Here is a 25,245-nt window from a genome sequence, read left to right on the forward strand (position 1 = left end):
GAAACTGCCTGGCAAATACTGTAAAAGAGGTAAATGTCAAGGACAAAACTCACGATTTCAGGCACACAGGACTTATATAATAGAGGGTGAACTCAAGATAGAACAAAACAACTGCGTAAAAGCAATACCTTATATAAGTGAATGAAATAATGGAAAAGTTGTCATACTATTTCTTCTAATTCTTTGACATGATTTTCTCCAATATCTGGGAAGCATCAATGGCCAAGGGTTAGTAGTTCCCTGGAAAACTTTAAGTCAAGATTTTGCTTATAAAAAAGCGGCAGTAAAACACCATAGATTATTACTTGTAATCTAATCAACGCCATCAAAACCCTGAGTGTTCTCAATGGCCATCTGAAGTTTATCCCATAATTCTTCAAATGACTCATATGGTGGCAAGTCCAAGCGATTAAAGCTGAAAGAACAGAGAGGGGCTGGTTATTGCAGCCACTGACAAAGCGAGTTCCCAGGGCAAACTATTCATGGTGCAGCTATGCGTGCTATGTTTCAACCACACGAAAAGACCTTTTCTCCTCAGGGAGAAGGAATGTTTAGGATTGGACTCTAGGTGTGGACTCTCCCCATGAATTCTTGGTGGTGACCTCTCACCTCCACCCTGATCTCCAAATGTCTGGGCTCCTGTCATTTGAACCTTCAAAACGGAATGTTCTAGTCCTTCTTGGGATGGCTCATCATTCATGTGATGGAAGCAAGATATGGTCAACAGTTTACCTTTTTTTTTTTGTTTTTTGGCTGTACCGTGTGGCATCTGGGATCTTAGTTCCCTGACCAGGGATCGAACCCGTGCCCCCTACAGTGGAAGCACTGAATCTTAACCACTGGACCGCCAGGGATGTCCCCTGGTCAAAAGTTTAGATGGGTCTCTCCAATGTTCAGCTACCTGGTCTTCAGGCCTGCCCAGTAAAGAAACAGCTGTTCCTGGGTTGGTGTCGCTGATTCCTGGTCTTCCTCCTCCTCTCCTCTCCCCCCTCCCCCTCCATATCTGCCACCAACACAGCACAGAGGGAACTAGACCTTCCGTACCCAGACTGTTAGAGGACCTTCTGTCTCTGAGGACTTGTTCTCTAGGGTCAGAGAAACTGCTTACCACGTATGAGCTCTTGGCAGCTTCTCAGGGGTGCCCCACTGCTCAACTGTAAAAGACTGTGGTCCGTTTGAGCCTACAAGGAAGAAGAGTTGCTTTGGTTCAATTAGTCTTACAGGAATTTCTGGGCATTTCACAACTCACTTTTGCTAATGTATAACTTAAACACACAGAGAACATCTAGTTTCTTTAAACTCAAAAGAAATAATGTTGTCCTGGGCCTGATGACTTTACTGTCCAGCCATGAAACGAGGACTCTTCTTCTATCAGTGCATTTGGGACCACAGTATCCCTCTGCCCTGGGGCAGGGGGTGGGGGTTGTGTGTCTGACAGGGCTTTTGCTATTTCCTAGCCCTGCATTTCCATATACCACCTCTGTAATAGGTACACAGAAAATGTGTGTTTTTGAGTCCCACTGAAAACAGCTTTTTCTGATTATTTTTTCTGCAGTGAGATTATATAATGAAAGATGTAAAAATCATCTGAAATTCCACCATTAAATCTGAGTAAACATCCTATCATGAATCTTTTTGTGCATGTGCATCTATATAGGATTTTATGTACATGGGATCATGTTATACATGCTACATTTTCCTCTTATTATGGACATTCTTAGAAACTTTTTTTTTTCCTTTGGAGTTTTCCCTTAGCTCTTCCTTCTCCAATTCTCAACATCCTCCAACCTCCCAGGTCATCAACGCTGACAACACGATGAGACACCTTCCATACTTCTCTGATGTCTTAGACTCATATCCAAATATGTGTGTGTGAGGATAACTGTCAGAAGCAGCACTAAAAATACCTAAATTTTCCATATTACTCTTTTCTCAAAAAGCATTGCTTTTCACACATCACCCATCACAATTATCCATACAGTTAAAATTTCAGTACTTTTGTCATTGTGTTTTCCATAGCATGGAATCATATTTCCCTTCCTCTTGATTCTCTCACCTAAACAATCCATCTGGAAAACTTCCTGTAAGTCAACCAATATCAATGTAACATACTTTTGCGTGGAAGTTCGCACTTGGCTTCCCGAGGCACCCCTTCCCCCTTCGCGAGTAGAGCCTGGGTACAGAATGTCACCATCCTTTGCCTGATCTCACCAAACAAGCCTTCTGACAGGTCTCCCATCTAGCTTTCTCCTGGCTTCAGTCCATCTTCTCCAGGATGACCCAGGATCTTGGTGCTCCGGCCAGGTGACAGGCCTGAGCCTCTGAGGTGGGAGAGCTGAGTTCAGGACATTGGTCCACAAGAGACCTCCCAGCCCCTCATAATATCAGTTGGTGAGAGCTCTCCCAGAGATCTCTATCTCAACGCTAAGACCCAGCTACACTCAACAACCAGCAAGCTACAGTGCTGGACACCCCATGCCAAACAACTAGCAAGACAGGAACACAACCCCACCCATTACCAGAGAGGCTGCCTAAAATCATAATAAGTTCACAGACACCCCAAAACACACCACTGGATGTGGTCCCGCCCACCAGAAAGACAAGATCCAGCCTCAACCATCAACACACAGGCACCAGTCCTCTCCATCAGGAAGCCTACACAACCCACTGAACCAACCTTACTCACTGGGGTCAGACACCAAAAACAACGGAAACTATGAACCAGAAGCCTGTGAACCCCAAACACAGTAAGTTAAGCAAAATGAGAAGACAGAGAAATACACAGCAGATGAAGGAGCAAGGTAAAAACCTAACAGACCAATCAAATGAAGAGGAAACAGGCATCTACCTGAAAAAGAATTCAGAGTAATGAAAGTAAAGATGATCCAAAATCTTGGGAATAGAATGGAGAAAATACAAGAAACGTTTAACAAGGACCTAGAAGAACTAAAAAGCAAACAAACAATTATGAACAACACAATAAATTAAATGAAAAATTCTCTAGAAGGAATCAATAGCAGAATAACTGAGGTAGAAGAAAGGATAAGTGACCTGGAAGATAAAATAGTGGAAATAACTACTGCAGAGCAGAATAAAGAAAAAAGAATGAAAAGAATTGAGGACAGTCTCAGAGACCTCTGGGACAACATTAAATGCACCAGCATTCAAAATATAGGGGTCACAGAAGAAGAAGAGAAAAAGAAAGGGACTGAGAAAGTATTTGAAGAGATTATAGTTGAAAACTTTGCTAATATGGGAAAGGAAATACTCAGTCAAGTCCAGGAAGCGCAGAGGGTCCCATACAAGATAAATCCAAGGAGAAACATGCCAAGACACATATTAATCAAACTATTAAAAATTAAACACAAAGAAAAATTATTAAAAGCAGCAAGGGAAAAGCAACAAATAATATACAGGGGAATCCCCATAAGGTTAACAGCTGATCCTTCAGCAGAAACTCTGCAAGCCAGAAGGGTGTGGCAGGATATATTTAAAGTGATGAAAGGGAAAAGCCTACAACCAAGATTACTCTACCCAGCAAGGATCTCATTCAGATTCGATGGAGAAATTAAAACCTATACAGACAAGCAAAAGCTAAGAGAATTCAGCACTACAACAAATGCTAAAGGAACTTCTCTAGGCAAGAAACACAACAGAAGGAAAAGACCTACAATAACAAACCCAAAACAATTAAGAAAATGGTAATAGGAACATACATATCAATAATTACCTTAAATGTAAATGGATTAAATGCTCCAACCAAAAGACAAAGACTGGCTGAATGGATACAAAAACAAGACCCGTATACATGCTGCCTACAAGAGGCCCACTTCAGACCTAGGGACACATACAGACTGACAGTGAGGGGATGGAAAAAAAGATATTCCATGCAAATGGAAATCAAAAGAAAGCTGGAGTAGCAATTCTCATATCTGACAAAATAGACTTTAAAATAAAGACTGTAACAAGGGACAAAGAAGGACACTACATAATGATCAAGGGATCAATCCAAGAAGATGATATAACAAGTGTAAATATTTATGCACCCAACATAGGAGCACCTCAATACATAGGGCAAAGGCTAACAACCATAAAAGGGGAAAGTGACAGTAACACAATAATAGTAGGGGACTTTAACACCCCACTTTCACCAATGGACAGATGATCCAAAATGAAAATAAATCAGGGGCTTCCCTGGTGGCACAGTGGTTGAGAGTCCGCCTGCTGATGCAGGGGACACAGGTTTGTGCCCCGGTCCGGGAGGATCCCACATGCCGCAGAGCGGCTGGGCCCGTGAGCCATGGCCGCTGAGCCTGCAAGTCTGGAGCCTGTGCTCTGCAACAGGAGAGGCCACAACAGTGAGAGGCCCGCGTACCGCCAAAACCAAACCAAAACAAAACAAAAATAAATAAATAAGGAAACACAAGCTTTAAATGACACATTAAACAAGATGGACTTAATTGATATTTATAGGACATTCCACCCCAAAACAACAGAATACACTTTCTTCTCAAGCACTCATGGAACATTCTTCAGGATAGATCATATCCTGGGTCACAAATCAAGCCTTGGTAAATTTAAGAAAATTGAAATCGTATCAAGTATCTTTTGCGACCACAACAGTATAGGACTAGATATCAATTACAGGAAAAAAACGGTAAAAAATACAAACACATGGAGACTAATCAATACTCTACTAAATAACCAAGAGATCACTGAAGAAGTCAAAGAGGAAATCACAAAATTCTATAAACAAATGACAATGAAAACACGACAACCCAAAACCTATGGGATGCAGCAAAAGCAGTTCTAAGAGGGAAGTTTATAGCAATACAATCCTGACCGCCTGGAGGGGTGGGATAGGGAGGGTGGGAGGGAGACGCAAAAGGGAGGGGATATGGGAACATATGTATATGTATAACTGATTAAATTTGTTATAAAGCAAAAAATAAATAAAAAATAAAGATAAAAAAAAAAGACTCTGTTTTCCCAATGCAGGGGGCCCAGGTTCAATCCAAAAAAAAAAAAAAAAAAGAATCCACCTGCCAATTCAGGGGACACGGGTTCGAGCCCTAATCCAGGAAGACCACAATGCCGTGGAGCAACTAAACCCGTGCGCCACAACTACTGAGCCTGTGCTCTAGAGCCCACGAGCCACAACCACTGAGCCCACGTGCCACAACGACTGAAGCCTGCGTGCCTAGAGCCTGTGTTCCGCAAGAAGAGAAGCCACCGCAATGAGAAGCCCGCGCACCACAACGAAGAGTAACCCCCACTTGCCGCAACTAGAGAAAGCCCACACAGCAACGAAGACCCAACGCAGCCATAAATAAAGAAAGAAAGAAAGAAAGAAAGAAAGAAACAAGAAAAATCTCAAATAAACACCCTAAACTTACACCTAAAGCAATTAGAGAAAGAAGAAGAAAAAAACCCCCAAAGTTAGCAAAAGGAAAGAAATCATAAAGACCAGATCAGAAATAAATGAAAAAGAAATGAAGGAAACAATAGCAAAGATCAATAAAACTAAAAGCTGGTTCTTTGAGAAGATAAACAAAATTGATAAACCACTAGCCAGACACAGAATTAGAAATTAAAGAGGAGAAGTAACAACTGACACTGAAGAAATACAAAGGATCATGTGAGATTACTACAAGCAAGTATATGCCAATAAAATGGACAACCTGGAAGAAATGGAAAAATTTTTAGAAAAGCACAACCTTCTGAGACTGAACCAGGAAGAAACAGAATACAGAAACAGACCAATCACAAGCACTGAAATTGAAATTGTGATTAAAAATCTTCCAACAAACAAAAGCCCAGGACCAGATGGCTTCACAGGTGAATTCTATCAAACATTTAGAGAAGAGCTAACACCCATCCTTCTCAAACTCTTCCAAAAAATTGCAGAGGAAGGAACACTCCCAAACTCATTCTATGAGGCCACTGTCTCCCTGACACCAAAACCAGACAAAGATACTCAAAAAAAGAAAATTACCAGTATCACTGATGAATATAGATGAAAAAATCCTCAACAAAATACTAGCAAACAGAATCCAACAACTCATTAAAAGTTGATACACCACGATCAAGTGGGGTTTATCCCAGGGATGCAAGGACTTTTCCATATATGCAAGTCAATCAGTGTGATACACCATAATAACAAACTGAAGGATAAAAACAATATGATCGGGCTTCCCTGGTGGCGCAGTGGTTGAGAGTCCACCTGCCGATGCAGGGGATGCGGGTTCGTGCCCCGGTCCGGGAAGATCCCACATGCCGCAGAGCGGCTGGCCCCGTGAGCCATGGCCGCTGAGCCTGTGCATCCGGAGCCTGTGCTCCGCAACGGAAGAGGCCACAACAGTGAGAGGCCCGCGTACAGCAAAAAAAACAACAACAATATGATCATCTCAGTAGATGCTGAGAAAGCTTTCGACAAAATTCAACACCCATTTATGATAAAAACTCTCCAGAAACTGGGCATAGAGGGAACCTACCTCAACATAATAAAGGCCATATATGACAAACCTACAGCAAACATCATTCTCAATGGTGAAAAACTGAAAGCATTTCCTCTAAGATCAGGAACAAGACAAGGATGTCCACTCTTGCCACTATTATTCAACACAGTTTTGGAAGTCCTAGCCACGGCAATAAGAGGAGAAAAAGAAATAAAAGGAATACAAATTGAAAAAGAAGAAGTGAAACTGTCACTGTTTGCAGATGACATGATACTATACATAGAGAATCCTAAAGATGCCACCAGAAAACTACTAGAGCTAATCAATGAATTTGGTAAAGTTGCAGGATACAAAATTAATGCACAGAAATCTCTTGCATTCCTACACACTAATGATGAAAAATATGAAATAGAAATCAAGGAAACACTCCTATTTACCACTGCAATAAAAAGAATAAAATATCTAGGAATAAACCTACCTAAGGAGACAAAAGACCTGTATGCAGAAAACTATAAGACACTGATGAAAGAAATTAAAGATGATAAAAACAGATGGTGAGATATACCATGTACTTGGATGGGAAGAATCAACATTGTGAAAATGACTCTACTATCCAAAGCAATGTACAGATTCAGTGCAATGTCTATCAAACTACCAATGGCATTTTTCAGAGAACTAGAACAAAAAATTTCACAATCTGTATTGAAACACAAAAGACCCCGAATAGCCAAAGCAATCTTGAGAAAGAGAAACGGAGCTGGAGGAATCAGGCTCCCTGACTTCAGACTATACTATAGCCTGAAGTAGTAGTAATCAAGATAGTATGGTACTGACACAAAAACATAAATATAGATCAATGGAACAGGACAGAAAGCCCAGAGATAAACCCACACACATATGGTCACCTTATCTTTCATAAAGGAGGCAAGAGTATACAATGGAGAAGAGACAGCCTCTTCAATAAGTGGTGCTGGGAAAATTGGACAGCTGCATGTAAAAGAATGCAATTAGAACACTCCCTAACATCATACTCAATAATAAACTCAAAATGGATTAAAGACCTAAATGTAAGGCCAGAAACTATCAAACTCTTAGAGGAAAACATAGGCAGAACACTCTATGACATAAATCACAGCAAGATCCTTTTTGACCCACCTCCTAGGGAAAGGGAAATAAAAACAAAAATAAACAAATGGGACCTAATGAAACTTAAAAGCTTTTGCACAGCAAAGGAAACCATAAACAAGACCAAAAGACAACCCTCAGAATGGGAGAAAATATTTGCAAACGAAGCAACTGACAAAGGATTAATCTCCAAAATATACAAGCAGCTCATGTAGCTCAATATCAAAAAAACAAACAACCCAATCCAAAAATGGGCAGAAGACCTAAATAGACATTTCTTCGGAGAAGATATACAGATTGCCAACAAACACATGAAAGGATGCTCAACATCACTAATCACTAGAGAAATGCAAATCAAAAGTACAATGAGGTATCACCTCACACTGGTCAGAATGGCCATCATCAAAAAGTCTACAAACAATAAATGCTGGAGAGGGTGTGGAGAAAAGGGAACCCCCTTGCACTGTTGGTGGGAATGTAAATTGATACAGCCACTATGGAGAACAGTACGGAAGTTCCTTAAAAAACTTAAAATAGAACTACCATATGACCCAGCAATCCCACTACTGGGCATATACCCTGAGAAAACCATAATTCAAAAAGAGTCATGTACCACAAATGTTCACTGCAGCACTATTTACAATAGCCATGACATGGAAACAACCTAAGTGTCCATCGACAGATGAATGGATAAAGATGTGGCACATATATACAATGGAATATTACTCAGCCATACAAAGAAACAAAATTGATTTATTTGTAGTGAGGTGGATGGACCTAGAGTCTGTCATACAGAGTGAAGTAAGTCAGAAAGAGAACAACAAATACTGTACGCTAACACATATACATGGAATCTAAAGAAAAAAAAAGGTTCTGAAGAACCTAGGGGCAGGACAAGAATAAAGATGCAGATGTAGAGAATGGACTTGAGGACACGGGGAGGGGGAAGGGTAAGCTGGGACGAAGTGAGAGAGTGTCATGGACATATATACACTACCAAATGTAAAACAGATAGGTAGTGGGAAGCAGCCGCATAGCACAGGGAGATCAGCTCGGTGCTTTGTGACCACCTAGAGGGGTGGGATAGGGAGGGTGGGAGGAAGACGCAAGAGGGAGGGGATATGGGGATATAAGTATACGTATAGCTGATTCACTTTGTGATACAGCAGAAATTAACACACCATTGTAAAGGAATTATACTCCAATAAAGATGTTAAAAAAATGTAACATACTTTTTATTGGCTAGATAATACTGCACTGTAATATTAACATTCTGAAGCAAGCAACTTCTACTTCTTTTGTAAACCCTTAAGAATTTGAATTTATATTCTAACACTAATAACTCTGGACCTGTGTGTGGGATATCTCCCCGAAATTCCAAAAAAATCATGATATCAGTGGATGGCTGTAGGCCTGGGCTGCATAAAAGAGGGCAGTGGATCTAGAGATGGAAGGGGTGTTTGCCCTGCTTAACTGGATTTGTCTTTCCAATGAGCACATTGGTGAGCAGCAAAGCTCTTGTCTCAGCCTTCCTACTGGAAGTGGTTACTCTAGGTGGAGAAGTGGCAGCTGTTTGACAGGTTCTGCAAACAGATATAAATGAAGCTTAACAAGGAAACCAGGTTTACCAAGGAGGGGACAGTAGGGCTCCAATCTTGGCTCTATTTTCTCTCAAAGATTTGTTCTTCTTGGTATCTTTAAAAGCAAGTAAATGTCCTTCCAATAAACAGAATATTTAACTTCATTTAGTCTGTTCTTTTCCCCAAATGTATTCTACTATAATACTCTCTGTGTTTTGTTGTACGCTTATTAACACCCTGTGGAACTTTACACGCTGCCTGCCCTAAACCTTCACACTACAGGCAATGCTTTTTCTGTAATGGAATGCAGGGTGGGAATCAAATTTAAAATTCAAGAATGGGAAGTAACTTGAGTCATTTCATGTTTCCAGTTTTCTCCTTTGCTATCTGATTAGAAGGTGTACATATATTTTGACCTACTTCAGTGTATTTAATTATAATCATTTTAAAATCTTAATTTTTAAAATTAAGCTTAATATTTGTATAAATGATAGAAGCTTGAAGACTAGTTAGCCATGAAAAAGACAACTGCCATAAGCTCCATCTTTTTATGATCTATGGAAATCCTTACCATACAGTTCAGCAAATCCATTCATAGGCACACGGGACGTGCCAGTGACAAACTGAAGTAATCGTATTCTTTTTTCTGAGTCCATCATTAAAACAGCCTGCAAAAGATAAAAGCAGCACTTAGGAACATCACTGGGAAAAAACGGTAACAAAACTATCCTGAAAAATAGGCTATCAGAATTTAGTTAGAGCATTAATGATCACTTATGAAATTTGCATGTTTTAGTTCAAGTTGTGCTTATGGGTGGTTCACGAAGTTCTTGAAACTTCATTTCCAAGGCTACATGGTAACTCTTTAGAATGGGATTATAGCCTAATAAAGTGACAAAATTTCCTCTCAGATGTGACTCACGGCTTTTAAAAAATTGTTATTTACTGGTATTATTGAATAGCATACACATTTCTGTATAAGATGGAAAATCACATTCCAAGGAGCCATGCAGGAGTCCCAGAGAATACACTGCAGGTTATTACAAGTTCCCTTGAAGAGTCCCAACTTTAGTAAGGAATCAAGTGCCTATCTCAGCTGTCACTGCCACTTACTACATTCTGCACATTTTACTTATCTAAAAATATGTATGGAGATTGGAACCATATCCAGAAGGTAAACATATACAGTACAAAATCAAAGATAATTTTGGCAGGGCTATATATATTTTTTGTCGTATCTCTATGTGATCCACTAGTATAGTTAAATATGATTGAATCTACTGAAAAGTAATTTATGAAAATAGAAGCTTTCCATTACCTTCCAAAACCACTGGATGACTTGATGATTTACACTGTAGCCATTTTTGTACTTTGTGTGTTCTCTCCAGTCATTCACATCGACATCTCCCAAGCCACACATCAGAAGCTACGTAATAAGAAATGTCAAACTGTAGACATGAAAAATAATGGGAACAAAAGTCCTGTTTTAAGATAAAAACAATATTTCTTACCTCTAGTTCATTTTCATCAAAAATTTTGATGAGATCCTGTGGTATCAGTTCAAAAAATCCCTAGTAGAAAGAATATATTTAAAACCCTGGTCAGTGGGGTCAATGGACAATCCCATACTTAGTCTTCTTCCACCACACATTCATGGGCTCTTAACTGACATTTCAGTGTTGGCAAGAAAGTATACATGTCTGTTCTCTCACTGATTCCTCAAAGTGGCTATTTTAAAACTTCCCCACAATTTTTAAGCCTCCTCTTCCTCCACGTCACCCCTTCTTTACAGCAGATAATTTCTACTTGAGAGAGAAAATAGAGGCAATTCTGCAGGATGGAATTCCCTCAACCTTCTGCATCCCCACGTACCAACCAGCACCAACATCCACGAGGGCCTCTTCCCCACTGCTGTGGAGAGAGGGACCACTTCCTCTCTGTGCTTCATCTGCTTCCTCAAGGAGGTCATCACTAAACCTTTATTAGCTCACTCTTGATGCATCTAAATTTGTTCAAGCCTTTTCTACCTTAAAAACAAAACGAGAAAGCAAGCCCCTCTTTCCGCTCTCCACGTTCTGGACAGTGTTACTACGCATTTCCAAATCCCCTCGCTCACCCCCATCTATCCCTCAACCACTGCAATCTGACCTCTTCATCAATGCTTCCCTGAAGGTGTCCTGGAGAAACTCAAAGACAGCTTTGCAGCTACATCTAATATACGCTTTTTAGTTCCCTATCTTATTTGACTTCTCTGCACTATGATATTGTTGACAACACCTTTGTTTTCGAAACTCTGCTATTGTTGATGGTTTTCCTCCTATGTCTCTGTCTGCCTTTGCTGATTTCCTTTGATGTCTCTGTTTCTCCTGTCCGTTCCTTAAATGTTGGTGTTCCCACATCCCCACGTGTGGCCATCCACTTACACCGTTCTTACTGTTCTTTTGAATTTTCCATCTTGTCTAGTCCACACCTCCACTACACACATGCAGAGGATCCCCAGATCTCTATCCTTTAAATCAGCCTAAGCTATAGATCTCCCTTCCTGAGAGCCACTCACGTGCACACACGGCTTTCTTCCCACTGTCCTTACCATTCCTTCCCGGGATTACTGCAGCACTTTCCAACTAACCTCTGCGGCTCGTCTTGCCCTCTCTAGCTCACTACATACCACTTCCAGAATGATCTGACCAAAATGTATCAATACACTGAATCCTGGTGTTCTATTGTTAATAGCCTTTAATGCCACCTTCTTCCCTCACTGGACTTCAGAGAAAACTCCGAACAAACAGGGCCCCCATCATCTGGTTCTTCCCGTCTCTCCAGGCTTAATTTCACCTCTTGCATCCTCTTATCCAGTACAGCAATTGCTTGTATTCTCTCTAACGTGTGCCCAGCCTGTCTTACTGCCACACTTCACAGGTGCTGCTCCCTCTGCTTAGAATTGCATTTCCTCTCTGTGGCTGGCCGATCCCTCGAGCCCTCCCCTCCCCTGCCTCCACCTCTCTTTGCTCTGGTTTCTACCTCTCTTCTCTGCTCACCTAGTACTGCAGCCTTCCCTCTGTCCATTTCCACCTTTAGAGTCTCTGCTCCTTGACAGCAGGACCTATGTCTTTTTGCCTCTTGCATAGCACCAGACATAGTCAGTGCTCAATGTTGAATAAATGAAAAAGTATGTGATAAATATTTAACAGAAGACTTTTAGTTAGCTTAGGAAATGAATGCCCTGACAACAGCCTAAATGTCTATCAATTGGGAAGTTTAAATAACTTATGAATTTAGAGTATGAATAAAAGGCAGCCACAAAGAAAGGTCGCTATATATCTTGACATGTAAAGACCTCCAATAAGTATTTGATAAGAGAAGAAAGTGAGTCACAAACCAACATGTATGATGTGACCCCATTTAGGAAAAGAAACAAATAGTATATTCCACCATCCCTCTAGCACTCTTGTTCCTTTGTTCACCTAGGGTTACTTAAGGTGAGGGGAGTGGGACTGGGAAAGCTGAGGGGGATCCATGTTAAGGAGGACTGTTTATTGCATGCATTTCTTGAATGATTGCATTTTAACTCAACATCTATTCATTTAATATTTTGTCAGTATGAAAATTAATTTAAAATGGTTTTAAAAAGTCATATACTACTTTTTCTCTGACATGATAAGGCCCAACATTTAAAACTTACGGACTGTACTCTGAAATTATAGAAGAGGAAACAAAATGAGTACCTCTTTAAAAGCAGCCATTTGCTTCTGGATTCGGTTTACAAATCGCCATTGTATTACAAGACTAAAAGAAACAAAACATTTCATCTTTTTCACAGGAAAAAAGGAAAACTGTTAAGGTACATGTATTCTGGTTAGAAACAAAAAATAAAGACTAGCTAAGCCCAAGGCAAAAACTGAACATGAGTGAGTAATATGACATGGTTACAGAAGGAAAAAAAGAACATTGAGGCTCTGACTCTGGGGTAAGAGAAAGAAGGTACAAAGAGTCTTCCCAGAAAGAAGTATAAAATTATTTCCAATAAAGAATTTACTAAATAGAGTAAAATACTTACAACAAAATACTTACTAAATATATTCCTTTTTGTTCTTATTGGTGACGACTATTTCTGATCCGCCATTTTTCAACTCATGTTGATGGGTCTAAAATTAAGCATGATGCCTTGATATGTTATTTTAATGAAAAAAATTAAGTATAAATATGATAGTTATACCAGAAACCTGGTGTTTTAAATTAAATCCATTCAAAAGCTAAGAAAACTTGAAATATTCGTTTTACTAAAATAAATATGGAATGAGTCAAATGTTAAAGAAGCAGAAATTCTTTCTGAGAGACAGCTTTTGTTACTGGAAAATAAATTTAAAAATAGAGTGCAGAAATATGTTGAGTATATGCATTATTTAACATCTAAACTTAAGTTATAACATTTCACTTAAGTTATTAAACTTAAGTTCTAAACTTCCACAATTTATGTACCATTTTAATTAATCAAAATTTACAAACCTGTCCAAAAAGTTCTTCATCTATGACAAACCTGAGGTCCAGTTCTGTTGGATCGTTTTCAAGAATCCATCTTAGTGAATTGTAATACTCACTATCCTAAATGGGAAAGATTGCATATTTAAAATTTGTATATAGAAAGAAGATACCTGAATCTGCAGAGAAAGTATGCTGAGGGTCTGAATCACTGGACAAAAGATGAAAAGGTCAGTTGGACATCTTTTACACACACACACAAGTATTACAAAGAGATGAATGACCAGTAAGTATAAGTGCATATATCAATAGCGTGGTGCCTGCTTAAAAGTTTCGAAGTCTATCTCTGTTTGGAAGTAGTGGAGGTACAGATTTTATTATCCAGTTAAAGGGTCAGTTTTGACATGAAGCCTAACTGCTATGGCTACTCAGGAGCACTCAACACCTGTTTCACATGGCCTGTGAGACTGAAGTGTTTAAGCAGCTCTGAGGAGGCTGTTATTTATACCCGGCCCAGGTTGAAGAAAAATCTCAAATTAAATACAAAACTTCAGTTAACCAACGCCAATAACTGTGCAATTTTATGATTTACGAAGAATTATACTGTTCACACAAATAATGTGTCACAAAAATGGGACTTGGTAACACAGACAGGTCTTGGAATCCATGTGTTCACACACTGTGTGATGCTATTCAGCGTAGGTTACAAAGTTATAGTCAAGGATTTAATCCTTGGGTTTCTGTTTCTTTTATTTATTTTTTTTATACAGCAGGTTCTTATTAGTTATCCATTTTATACATATTAGTGTATATATGTCAATCCCAATCTCCCAATTCATGACACCACCACCCACCCCTCACTTTCCCCCCTTGGTGTCCATACGTTTGTTCTCTACACCTGTCTCAATTTCTGCCCTGCAAAAAATGGTTCATCTGTACCATTTTTCTAGGTTCCACATATATGCATTAATATACAATATTTGTTTTTCTCTTTCTGACTTACTTCACTCTGTATGACAGTCTCTAGATTCATCCACGTCTCTACAAATGACCCAATTTCGTTCCTTTTTATGGCTGAGTAATATTACATTGTATATATGTACCACATCTTCTTTATCAATTTGTCTGTAGATGGGCATTTAGGTTGCTTCCATGTCCTGGCTATTGTAAATTGTGCTGCAATGAACATTGGGGTGCATGTGTCTTTTTGAATTATGGTTTCCTCTGGGTATATGCCCAGTAGTGGGATTGCTGGGTCATATGGTAATTCTATTTTTAGTTTTATAAGGAACCTCCATACTGTTCTCCATACTGGCTGTATCAATTTACATACCCACCAACAGTGCAAGAGGGTTTCCTTTTCCCCACACCCTCTCCAGCATTTGTTGTTTGTAGATTTTCTGATGATGCCCATTCTAACTGGTGTGAGGTGATACCTCATTGTAGTTTTGATTTGCATTTCTCTAATAATTAGAGATGTTGAGCAGCTTTTCATGTGCTTCTTGGCCATCTGTATGTCTTCTTTGGAGAAATGTCTATTTAGGTCTTCTGCCCATTTTTCATTGGATTGTTTGTTTTTTTAATATTGAGCTGCATGAGCTGTTTATATATTTTGGAGATTAATCCTTTGTCAGTTGATTCATTTGCAAATATTTTCTCCCATTCTGAGAGTTGTCTTTTTGTCTTGTTTGCAGTTTCCTTTGCTTTGCAAAAGCTTTTAAGTTTCATTAGGTCCCATTTGTTTATTTTTGTTTTTATTTCCATTACTGTAGGAGGTGGATCAAAAAAGATCTTGCTGTGATTTATGTCAAAGAGCGTTCTTCCTATGTTTTCCTCTAAGAGTTTAATAGTGTCCAGGCTTACATTTAGGTCTCTAATCCATTTTGAGTTTATTTTTGTGTATGGTGTTAGGGAGTATTCTCGTTTCATTCTTTTACATGTAGTTGTCCAGTTTTCCCAGCACCACTTATTGAAGAGACTGTCTTTTTTCCATCGTATATCTTTTCCTCCTTTGTCATAGATAGGTTGACCATAGGTGCTTGGGTTTATCTCTGGGCTTTCTATCCTGTTCCATTGATCTATATTTCTGTTTTTGTGCCAGTACCATATTGTCTTGATTACTGTAGCTTTGTAGTATAGTCTGAAGTCCGGGAGTCTGATTCCTCCAGCTCCATTTTTTTCCCTCAACACTGCTTTGGCTATTCGGGGTCTTTTGTGTCTCCATACAAATTTTAAGATTTTTTGTTCTAGTTCTGTAAAAAATGCCACTGGTAATTTGATAGGGATTGCATTGAATCTGTACATTGCTTTGGGTAGTATAGTCATTTTCAAAATATTAATTGTTCCAATCCAAAAACATGGTATATCTCTCCATCTGTTTGTATCATCTTTAATTTCTTTCAACAGTGTCTTATAGTTTTCTGCATACATGTCTTTTGTCTCCTTAGGTAGGTTTATTCCTAGGTATTTTATTCTTTTTGTTGCAATGGTAAATGGAAGTGTTTCCTTAATTTCTCTTTCAGATTTTTCATCATTAGTGTATAGGAATGCAAGAGATTTCTTTGCATTAATCTTGTATCTTGCAATTTTACCAAATTCATTGATTAGGTCTAGTAGTTTTCTGGTGGCATCTTTAGGATTCCCTATGTATAGTATCATGTCATCTGCAAACAGTGACAGTTTCACTTCTTTTCCAATTTGTATTCCTTTTATTTCTTTTTCTCCTCTGATTGCCGTGGCTATGACTTCCAAAACTATGTTGAATAATAGTGGCAAGAGTGGACATCCTTGTCTTCTGTCTGATCTTAGAGGAAATGCTTTCAGGTTTTCACCGTTGAGAATGATGTTTGCTGTAGGTTTGTCATGTATGGCCTTTATTATGTTGAGGTAGGTTCTCTCTATGCCCACTTTCTGGAGAGTTTTTATCATAAATCGGTGTTGAATTTTGTTAATACGGTGTATCAATTTGTTAATACGGTGTATCACACTGATTGATTTGCGTATATTGAAGAATCCCTGGGATAAATCCCACTTGATCATGGTGTATGATCCTTTTAATACATTGTTGGATTCTGTTTGCTAGTATTTTGTTGAGGATTTTTCATCTATATTCATCAGTGATACTGGTCTGTAATTTTCTTTGAGTATCTTTGTCTCGTTTTGGTAACAGGGTGATGGTGGCCTCAGAGAATGGGTTTGGGAGTGTTCCTTCCTCTGCAATTTTTTGGAAGAGTTTGAGAAGGATGGGTGTTAGCTCTTCTCTAAATGTTTGATAGAATTCACTTGTGAAGCTGTCTGGGCCTGAACTTTTTTTGTTGGAAGATTTTAAATCACAGTTTCAATTTTATTACTTGTGATTGGTCTGTTCATATTTTCTATTTCTTGCTGGTTCAGTCTTGGAAGGTTATACCTTTCTAAGAACCTATCCATTTCTTCCAGGTTGTCCATTTTATTGGCATAGAGTTGCTGGTAATAGTCTCTTAGGATGCTTTGTATTTCTGCAGTGTCTGTTGTAACTTCTTTTTCATTTCTAATTTTATTAATTTGAGTCCTCTCCCTCTTTTTCTTGATGAGTCTGGGTATTGGTTTACGTATTTTGTTTATCTTCTCAAAGAAATAGCTTTTAGTTTTATTGATCTTTGCTATTGTTTTCTTTGTTTCTATTTCATTTATTTCTGCTCTGCTCTTTATGATTTGTTTCCTTCTGCAAATTTTGGGGTTTGTTCTTCATTCTCTAGTTCCTTTAGGTGTAAGGTTAGATTGTTTATTTGAGATTTTTCTTGTTTCTTGAGGTAGGCTTGTATAGCTATAAACTTCCCTTTTAGAACTGCTTTTGCTGCATCCCATAGGTTTTGGATCATCGAGTTTTCGTTATCATTTGTCTCTAGGTATTTTCTGATCTCCTCTTTGATTTCTTCAGTGATCTCTTGGTTATTTAGTAACGCATTGCTTAGCCTCCATGTGTTTGTGTTTTTTACATTTTTTCCCCCTGTAATTGATTTGTAATCTGATAGCGTTGTGGTCAGAAAAGATGCTTGATATGATTTCAATTTTTTTGAATTTAGTGAGGCTTAACTTGTGATCCAAGGTGTGATGTATCCTGGAGAATGTTCCGTGCACACTTGAGAAGAAAGTGTAATCTGCTGTTTTTGGATGGAATGTCCTATAAATATCAATGAAATCTATCTGGTTTATTGTGTCATTTAAAGCTCCTGTTTCCTTATTAATTTTCTGTTTGGATGGTCTGTCCATTGGTGTAAGTGAGGTGTTAAAGTCCCCCACTATTATTGTGTTACTGTCGATTTCCTCTTTTATAGCTGTTAGCAGTTGTCTTATGTATTGAGGTGCTCCTGTGTTGGGTGCATATATATTTATAATTGTTATATCTTCTTCTTGGATTGATCCCTTGATCATTATGTAGTGTCCTTCCTTGTCTCTTGTAACATTCTTTGTTTTAAAGTCTATTTTATCTGATATGAGTATTGCTACTCCAACTTTCTTTTGATTTCCATTTCCATGGAATATCTTTTTCCATCCCCTCACTTTCAGTCTGAATGTGTCCCTAGGTCTGAAGTGGGTCTCTTGTAGACAGCATATATATGGGTCTTGTTTTTGTATCCATTCAGCGAGCCTGTGTCTTTCCGCTGGAGCATTTAATCCATTCACGTTTAAGGTAATTATCGATATGTATGCTCCTATTACCATTTTCTTAACTGTTACAGGTTTGTGTTTGTAGGTCCTTTTTTGTCTTGTGTTTCCCACCTAGAGAGGTTCCTTTAGCATTTGTTGTAGAGCTGGTTTTGTGGTGCTGAATTCTCTTAGCTTTTGCTTGTCTGTAAAGCTTTTGATATCTCCGTTGAATCTGACTGAGATCCTTGCTGGTGAGAGTAATCTTGGTTGTAGGTTCTTTCCTTTCATCACTTTAAGTGTATCATGCCACTCCCTTCTGGCTTGTAGAGTTTCTGCTGAGAAATCAGCTGTTAACCTTATGGGAGTTCCCTCGTATGTTATTGGTCATTTTTCCCTTGTTGCTTTCAATAGTTTCTCTGTGTCTTTAATTTTTGCCAATTTGATTACTATGTGTCAGTGTGTTTCTCCTTGGGTTTATCCTGCCTGGGACGCTCTGTGCTTCCTGGACTTGGGTGGCTATTTCCTTTCCCATGTTAGGGAAGTTTTTGATTATATCTCTTCAAATATTTTCTCAGGTCCTTTCTCTCTCTCTTCTCCTTCTGGGACCCCTGTAATGAAAATGTTGTTGCGTTTACTGTTGTCCCAGAGGTCTCTTAGGCTGTCTTCATTTCTTTTCATTCTTTTTTCTTTATTCTGTTCCATGGCAGTGAATTCCACCATTCTGTCTTCCAGGTCACTTATCCGTTCTTCTCCCTCAGTTATTGTGCTATTGATTCCTTCTAGTGGTTTTTTTTTTCATTTCAGTTATTGTATGTTCATCTCTGTTTTGTTTGTTCTTTAATTTTTCTAGGTGTTTGTTAAACATTTCTTGCATCTTCTCATTCTTTGCCTCCATTCTTTTTCCGAGGTCCTGGATCATCTTCACTATCATTATTCTGAACTCTTTTTGTGGCACGTTTCCTATCTCCACGTCATTTAGTTGTTTATCTGGGGTTTTATCTTGTTCCTCTATCTGGTACATAGCCCTCTGCCTTTCATCTTGTCTATCTTTCTGTGAATGTAGTTTTTGTTCCACAGGCTGCAGGATTGTAGTTCTTGCTTCTGCTGTCTGCCCTCTGGTGGATGAGGCTATCTAAGAGGCTTGTGCAAGTTTCCTGATGGGAGGGACTGGTGGTGGGTAGAGCTGGCTGTTGCTCTGGTGGGCAGAACTCAGTAGAACTTTAATCTGCTTGTCTGCTGATGGGTGGGGCTGGGTTCCCTCCCTGTTGTTTGACCTGAGGCAACCCAGCACTGGAGACTACCAGGCTCTTTGGTGGGGCTAATGGTGGACTCTGGGAGGGCTCATGCCAAGGAGTACTTCCCAGAACTTCTGCTGCCAGTGTCCTTGTCCTCACGGTGAGACACAGCCACCCCCCGCCTCTGCAGGAGACCCTCCAACACTAGCAGGTAGGTCTGGTTCAGTCTCCTATGGGGTCACTGCTCCTTCCCCTGGGTCCCCATGTGCAAACTACTTTGTGTGTGCCCTCCAAGAGTGGAGTCTCTGTTTACCCCATTCCTGTCAAAGTCCTGCAATCAAATCCCACTAGCCTTCAAAGTGTGATTCTCTAGGAATTCCTCTTCCCTTTGCCGGACCCCCAGGTTGGGAAGCCTGACGTGGGGCTCAGAACCTTCACTCCAGTGGGTGGACTTCTGTGGTATTAGTGTTCTCCAGTTTGTGAGTCACCCACCCAGCAGTTATAGGATTTGATTTTATTGTGATTGCACCCCTCCTACCATCTCATCATGGCTTCTCCTTTGTCTTTGGATGTGGGGTATCTTTTTTGGTGAGTTCCAGTGTCTTCCTGTCTTCCTGCTTGTTCAGCAGTTAGTTGTGATTCTGGTGCTCTCCTGCAAGCCAATCTTTTTATCGGGTTTCTGTTTCTTTGTAGTAGCCTCATCTCAAGGCCTTGCTTTTGGACTGCCATTTTGAAAACATATGCCATTCATCACAAATAATCACAATTCAAAAACTGATGCAAGAGATGTGTAAAACTGATGTATAACATGTTGAAGTATTTAGGGAGACGTTTACTGATATATGCAACTTTCTTTGAAATGCATCAAAAAACCAAGATGGATTGATGGATGGGGGTGTGGACAAGTGAGTACAGATAAAAAGCCAATTGTGTAATCTGGGTAGTGGATATGCACATAGCCATTGTAAAATACTTTCAATTTCATTATATGTTAGAAAATTTTCATAATAAAATGTTGGGGAAAATGTTCATTTGTATTTTGGAACATCTATTGATTTTTTTTCATTATTAAAAGGTAAGCCTGTAAAATATTCAGTTGCCTGTTATATCATACTTTATATTATAAGTGAAAAAGACATACCACTGATTCCATATCATGAAGTGTGATTGGCTTGTGCAACATCATCTTGTAAAATGGGCGGATGAAAAAGCCTTGTAAAAAATCAAATATATTCAACATGATTACCAAGTGAAAGAAATCAGATAATTACATTAAAAAAAAGTTTTGTGCTTAATACTAACCATCCAACAGTTTGCCGTGATAAACTGCCATCCCAGCTACCCGGCCAATAAACTTGAAGTAAGAGAGGTGATCTTCATTACACAATCCAGAGTTGGGATTTATCTGTAGGGTATAATTATCCCTGTAAAGATAACCACATTTAAATGTTCCTTTCTATATTTCATACAAAAATTTTAATATGACAAATAACTGTAAATCATCTCCCTCTTTTCAGAGTTGTTTACCTCTGTTAGAACCATATTACACCATTGGATTTAATGGTTTTAAAAATAGTCATTTTGATCAAAAGATGGAAACAATCCAAAATGTTATTGAAAGATAAATGGATAAACGAAATGTGGTATATACACATAATGGGGTATTATATAGCCTTCAAAAAGGAGGAAATTCTACCACATGCTGCTACATGGATAAAACCTTGAAGACATTATGCTAATGAAGTCAGTTACAAAAAAACAAATACTGTATGATTCTACTTATATGAGGTACTGAGAATAGTCAAATTCATAGAGACAGAAAGTAGAATGGTTAATGCCAGGGAATGGGGGAGATAGTGTTTAAAGGGTACAGAGTTTCAGTTTGGGATGATGGAAAAGTTCTGCAGATGGATGGTGGTGATGGTTACACAACAATGAATGTATTGTACTTAATGCCACTGAACTATATACTTAAAATGATAAAAATGGTAAATTTTATGTTATGTATATTTCACAATTTAAAAAAGTAATTTCTGAAACAACATTAGTTACAGTCTCCCTTTTCTGACACATTGTGATGTACATTTTCCTTGCATCATATCACTGTTACTTTCAAAACAGTGATTTTCTTTCTGTATACAGTCATTGTAAAGGTACTTACGTAGCAGAATATTCAAACAACCCATAATAAGGGTTAAACATTTCCTTCGAAATCAGAAAGAACCATTCTCTGGCGACTCCTCCATAATCTAGTCCCTTTTCGCCATCAAACTCAATCCACAGTCTAGCCTTGAGGAAGTCTGCTCTCTTGACCCCCATAATTCTCCTGTAAGAGTCCTCAAGGACAGTTGCACGGTGAAGTTTCATTTCAAATTTGTTTGGAATGTCATTCTGAAAACCCAGAGAAGAGAGACTAATGGTTTAGATCAATTCAACAAGACGACACATTTCTCTCATGAACGTTATAAAATTCATTGTATTCTACCCTGTGCCCAAGATCCCTTTTCAGGGAAAACAGAACTAGGTATATTGTCTGTATTTCCTCCACAGTATGAAAGAACTCATGCATTTTCTCTAGTCACTTAATTACATAGACTTCTGATTTTCACATCTAAAGAAGCAGCTACTGATGGTGGTAATAAGGCTCACGTGAAGGCACTTCATGAACCGTCCTTTCCATCTTAAGATCCAATGAAGAAGACCATTCTGTGACCTGCAGTCAGTCTAGCCACTGCCTGCTACTTGTGTGCCTGTTGGCTCAGGGTTCTTCCCTGCCCTCCACTTTTCCTCCTTGGAGCCTGCCCGCTTCACTCATTAACAGGTGCTAACATTTACAGACTGTGCCAGTACTGTTCCCAGCATTTTCATGGGTTAACTCATTTACTCCTCATAATAACACTATGAAGAAGCTACTATTATTGTCTTCATTTTATGGGTGAAGAAACTAAAGATACAAGTTAAGAAATTCTTAGCTCCTGAGTCTCTGTTCTTAGTGAATAAGCTCCGTTGCCTCACTCATCTTTTGTACATACTTTGCTTATATGACAAATGTAGACAACTATGCTTTTAGGCAGACCTTATTGTAAATTACATAGAAATATATCTGAATATTTTATTCTTGAGTGCTTTGTGTGCAACGTTCACGTGGAAACCATGAAAAGAAAACATACTATAAATATCCTGTCACTTCAAAAAGAGGGTTAGCTCTAAGGGAAAAAAAAATCAATTTCACTCTCAATATATTTAAGAAAAGTGGAAAGCCCTATAGAAACATAATAATACAAGCAGTTTATATAGCGATATAAGCATAACATAGTTTCCTCTGCTGCTTATGCAATTTAAAAGAGTGGTAAGATTGAAGAAAAGGAATTTTAGAATTTTAGGCACTAGGCAAACAGTGCAGGTGACTCAGCAAGCAATTACTGAAGGCCCGCTCTGGGCTAGGCCCATGCTAGGTAGGTATCACAGTGGGGCCAGAGATGGGAGGAAAAGGGAATAAAAACATGGCATAAGATGTAGTCACTTTCTCAAGGAGTTTATAATTTTGTGTGTGTGTGAGAAACAAATGTAAATGTTACTAATTCTGAGATTTAAAAGAGTAGGAAAATTGCTAAAAATAGAAATAGAAGCAAAGTTCTTGTGGGCAAAAAGACTGGGCTATGAATTGCAAGTGAGACGATCAAGGAGGCTTCAAGAGGGGAAGGGAGAGGGCTTCCCTGGTGGCGCAGTGGTTGGGAGTCCGCCTGCCGATGCGGGGGACGCGGGTTCGTGCCCCGGTCTGGGAGGATCCCACATGCCGCGGAGCGGCTGGGCCCATGAGCCATGGCAGCTAAGCCTGCGCGTCCGGAGCCTGTGCTCCGCAACGGGAGAGGCCGCAGCAGTGAGAGGCCTGCGTACCGCAAAAAAAAAAAAAAAGAGGGGAAGGGAGAGAGGGACTGAGCAGCAGCATGCAGGAGGGGTCTAAGCCATCTGACAGCTGGACGGTACAGAAGGAGGAGGGGAGGGAGAGGAGGGATTAGAGTGCAAGAAGGTGCAGAAGCAGTCTGAGGCCACAGTGTAGACAGCGTGAAGGCTGATCAGGAAGAGCTGCTGAGCAGGAAGCCACAGGATGGGACTGGTGGGTTCTCAGAGGCTGATGGCGTCGAGTGTAAAGGGTGTTTTTAAGGAGAGACAAGAAATGTGCTGGTCAGTGAAAGACCCCTGAAACAGACGGTGTGAAAGAAGACGAATGGACCATGTGAGTGAGCAGTGGCAACGAAGAGAGGGCTGAAGGAGAACTTTCCACCTCTGAGCTGAGTGGTGGACCATGCATGGGTACTAGAGTCAGGGGACACTGTGTTCAAATCCCAGCTTCACCTCACACATCTTTTCGAAGGTTTAATTTCCTCACCTATAAAATAGGGACAATAACAATACTGACCCTCAGGGAGCTGTTTCAGGACTTACTAGGATAACGCATTTCTTGCGCTGACACGATACCAGGCATGCAGTGATCTCAGTAGTGATCAGCCACCCTTATTCCTAACTAATGAGAAGTTAAGGATGAGGCAGAAGAAAAGGTTAAAGACAGCTCAAAGCTTTGGAGCACTGATTTAGATATTTTCATCTCCATCTTGCTCTTTTGCTGTGATGTGTCCAGATAGGGATTTTATTTTTTAAATCCTGCTTGGGAAATTTTGTTAAACTGAGGATTCAGATTCTCAGCCTCTTTCTCAGGCTCTCCAGTCTCTCTTTCTGGAGCAGCTTCATGCTTAAGCTTTCTTTCATAATTTTAATCTTTTTATGTATCTTTGTTGCATTCTGGGTAATTTCTTCTCTTAATCACCAATCTGATATGTCAGGTGGCTTAAGAGCATGGACTCTGGCGCTAGACCACTTTGTTTCTGGCTTTGCCACTAATAACCATGGAACTTGATCACATTGCCTAATTTCTCTGAGCCTCAGTTTCCTCAGTCTAAAATGTGATAATAATAGTCCCTTCCTTATAGAGTTATTGTAGAGATTACACGTAGATAATACATGTAACTTGTTAAGAAAAATGCCTGGTATGTAGTGAAAGCTCAATAAATATTACTGCTTTCATTATGGTTTTTGTGTTATGTGACCTGTTGCCTCACCAACCATTAGATACTGTAACATGCTTATAAGTGTTCAAACTGGCAAATGGCGAAGCTAGTGCTTCTATTCCACCAGTACATTGTCATTAAGAATGAAAATATTTACCAGACAAGTAACTCAAAATAGATTTAAAATCCCAAATAATTTTAAGAAGTAGAAAACAAATTTCCAGAGTGATTTTAACATAAAATTATTATTGAAAATGAGTTTAAAACATTGATGACATTTTAGGGCTTTATTCAGGCATAAAATATCTGCACTAAAAAACTATCATATTTCATTTTTTTTGTTAAATTTAGGATGAGAAAATCTGTGGAAGCAGACCCACCATCTTGAATCTGGAAAAGCAGGCTTCAGGCTTGGAAGGCAAGTAAGTGTAACCCAATATAGCCACCTAGTGGCAGTACTCCTAAACTGCAGGGCAAGGGGAAAAGCACGAGCAAATTAGACTAGGCATTAAAACATGGTCATCACCTTCACAGATATAGAGAACAAATTAGTGGCTACCAGGGGGAGAGGGAAGGGCGGAGGGGCAATACAGAGTTGGGGGGGGAAGGGTTATTATGGAGTTACATGAAATCGTGTGTGTGAAACCTTTGAAAACTAAAGCACTATGGAATT

The 25,245-nt window shown here is 39.3% G+C and overlaps 1 protein-coding gene across 5 annotated transcripts in view; it reads right to left on the reverse strand.

The window, feature by feature from the left end:
• Window positions 1-312: 312 nt before the first annotated feature.
• Window positions 313-25,245, reverse strand: part of NEDD4 (NEDD4 E3 ubiquitin protein ligase) — a gene marked incomplete at both ends in the record, with an annotated part of 154,125 nt that continues 129,192 nt past the window's right edge. For all 5 annotated transcript variants that reach the window (XM_079699296.1, XM_079699295.1, XM_079699294.1 and 2 more), the window contains 11 exons: window positions 313-415; window positions 1,109-1,181; window positions 9,735-9,831; window positions 10,482-10,589; window positions 10,675-10,734; window positions 12,889-12,949; window positions 13,235-13,308; window positions 13,670-13,765; window positions 20,648-20,718; window positions 20,809-20,930; window positions 21,668-21,897. In XM_079699296.1, coding sequence (XP_079555422.1) covers window positions 313-415; window positions 1,109-1,181; window positions 9,735-9,831; window positions 10,482-10,589; window positions 10,675-10,734; window positions 12,889-12,949; window positions 13,235-13,308; window positions 13,670-13,765; window positions 20,648-20,718; window positions 20,809-20,930; window positions 21,668-21,897 — 1,095 coding nt within the window. The remainder of the gene's footprint in view (window positions 416-1,108; window positions 1,182-9,734; window positions 9,832-10,481; window positions 10,590-10,674; window positions 10,735-12,888; window positions 12,950-13,234; window positions 13,309-13,669; window positions 13,766-20,647; window positions 20,719-20,808; window positions 20,931-21,667; window positions 21,898-25,245) is intronic.

Source organism: Hyperoodon ampullatus, assembly GCF_949752795.1.
Source record: "Hyperoodon ampullatus genome assembly, chromosome: 3".
Lineage (NCBI taxonomy): Eukaryota > Metazoa > Chordata > Mammalia > Artiodactyla > Ziphiidae > Hyperoodon > Hyperoodon ampullatus.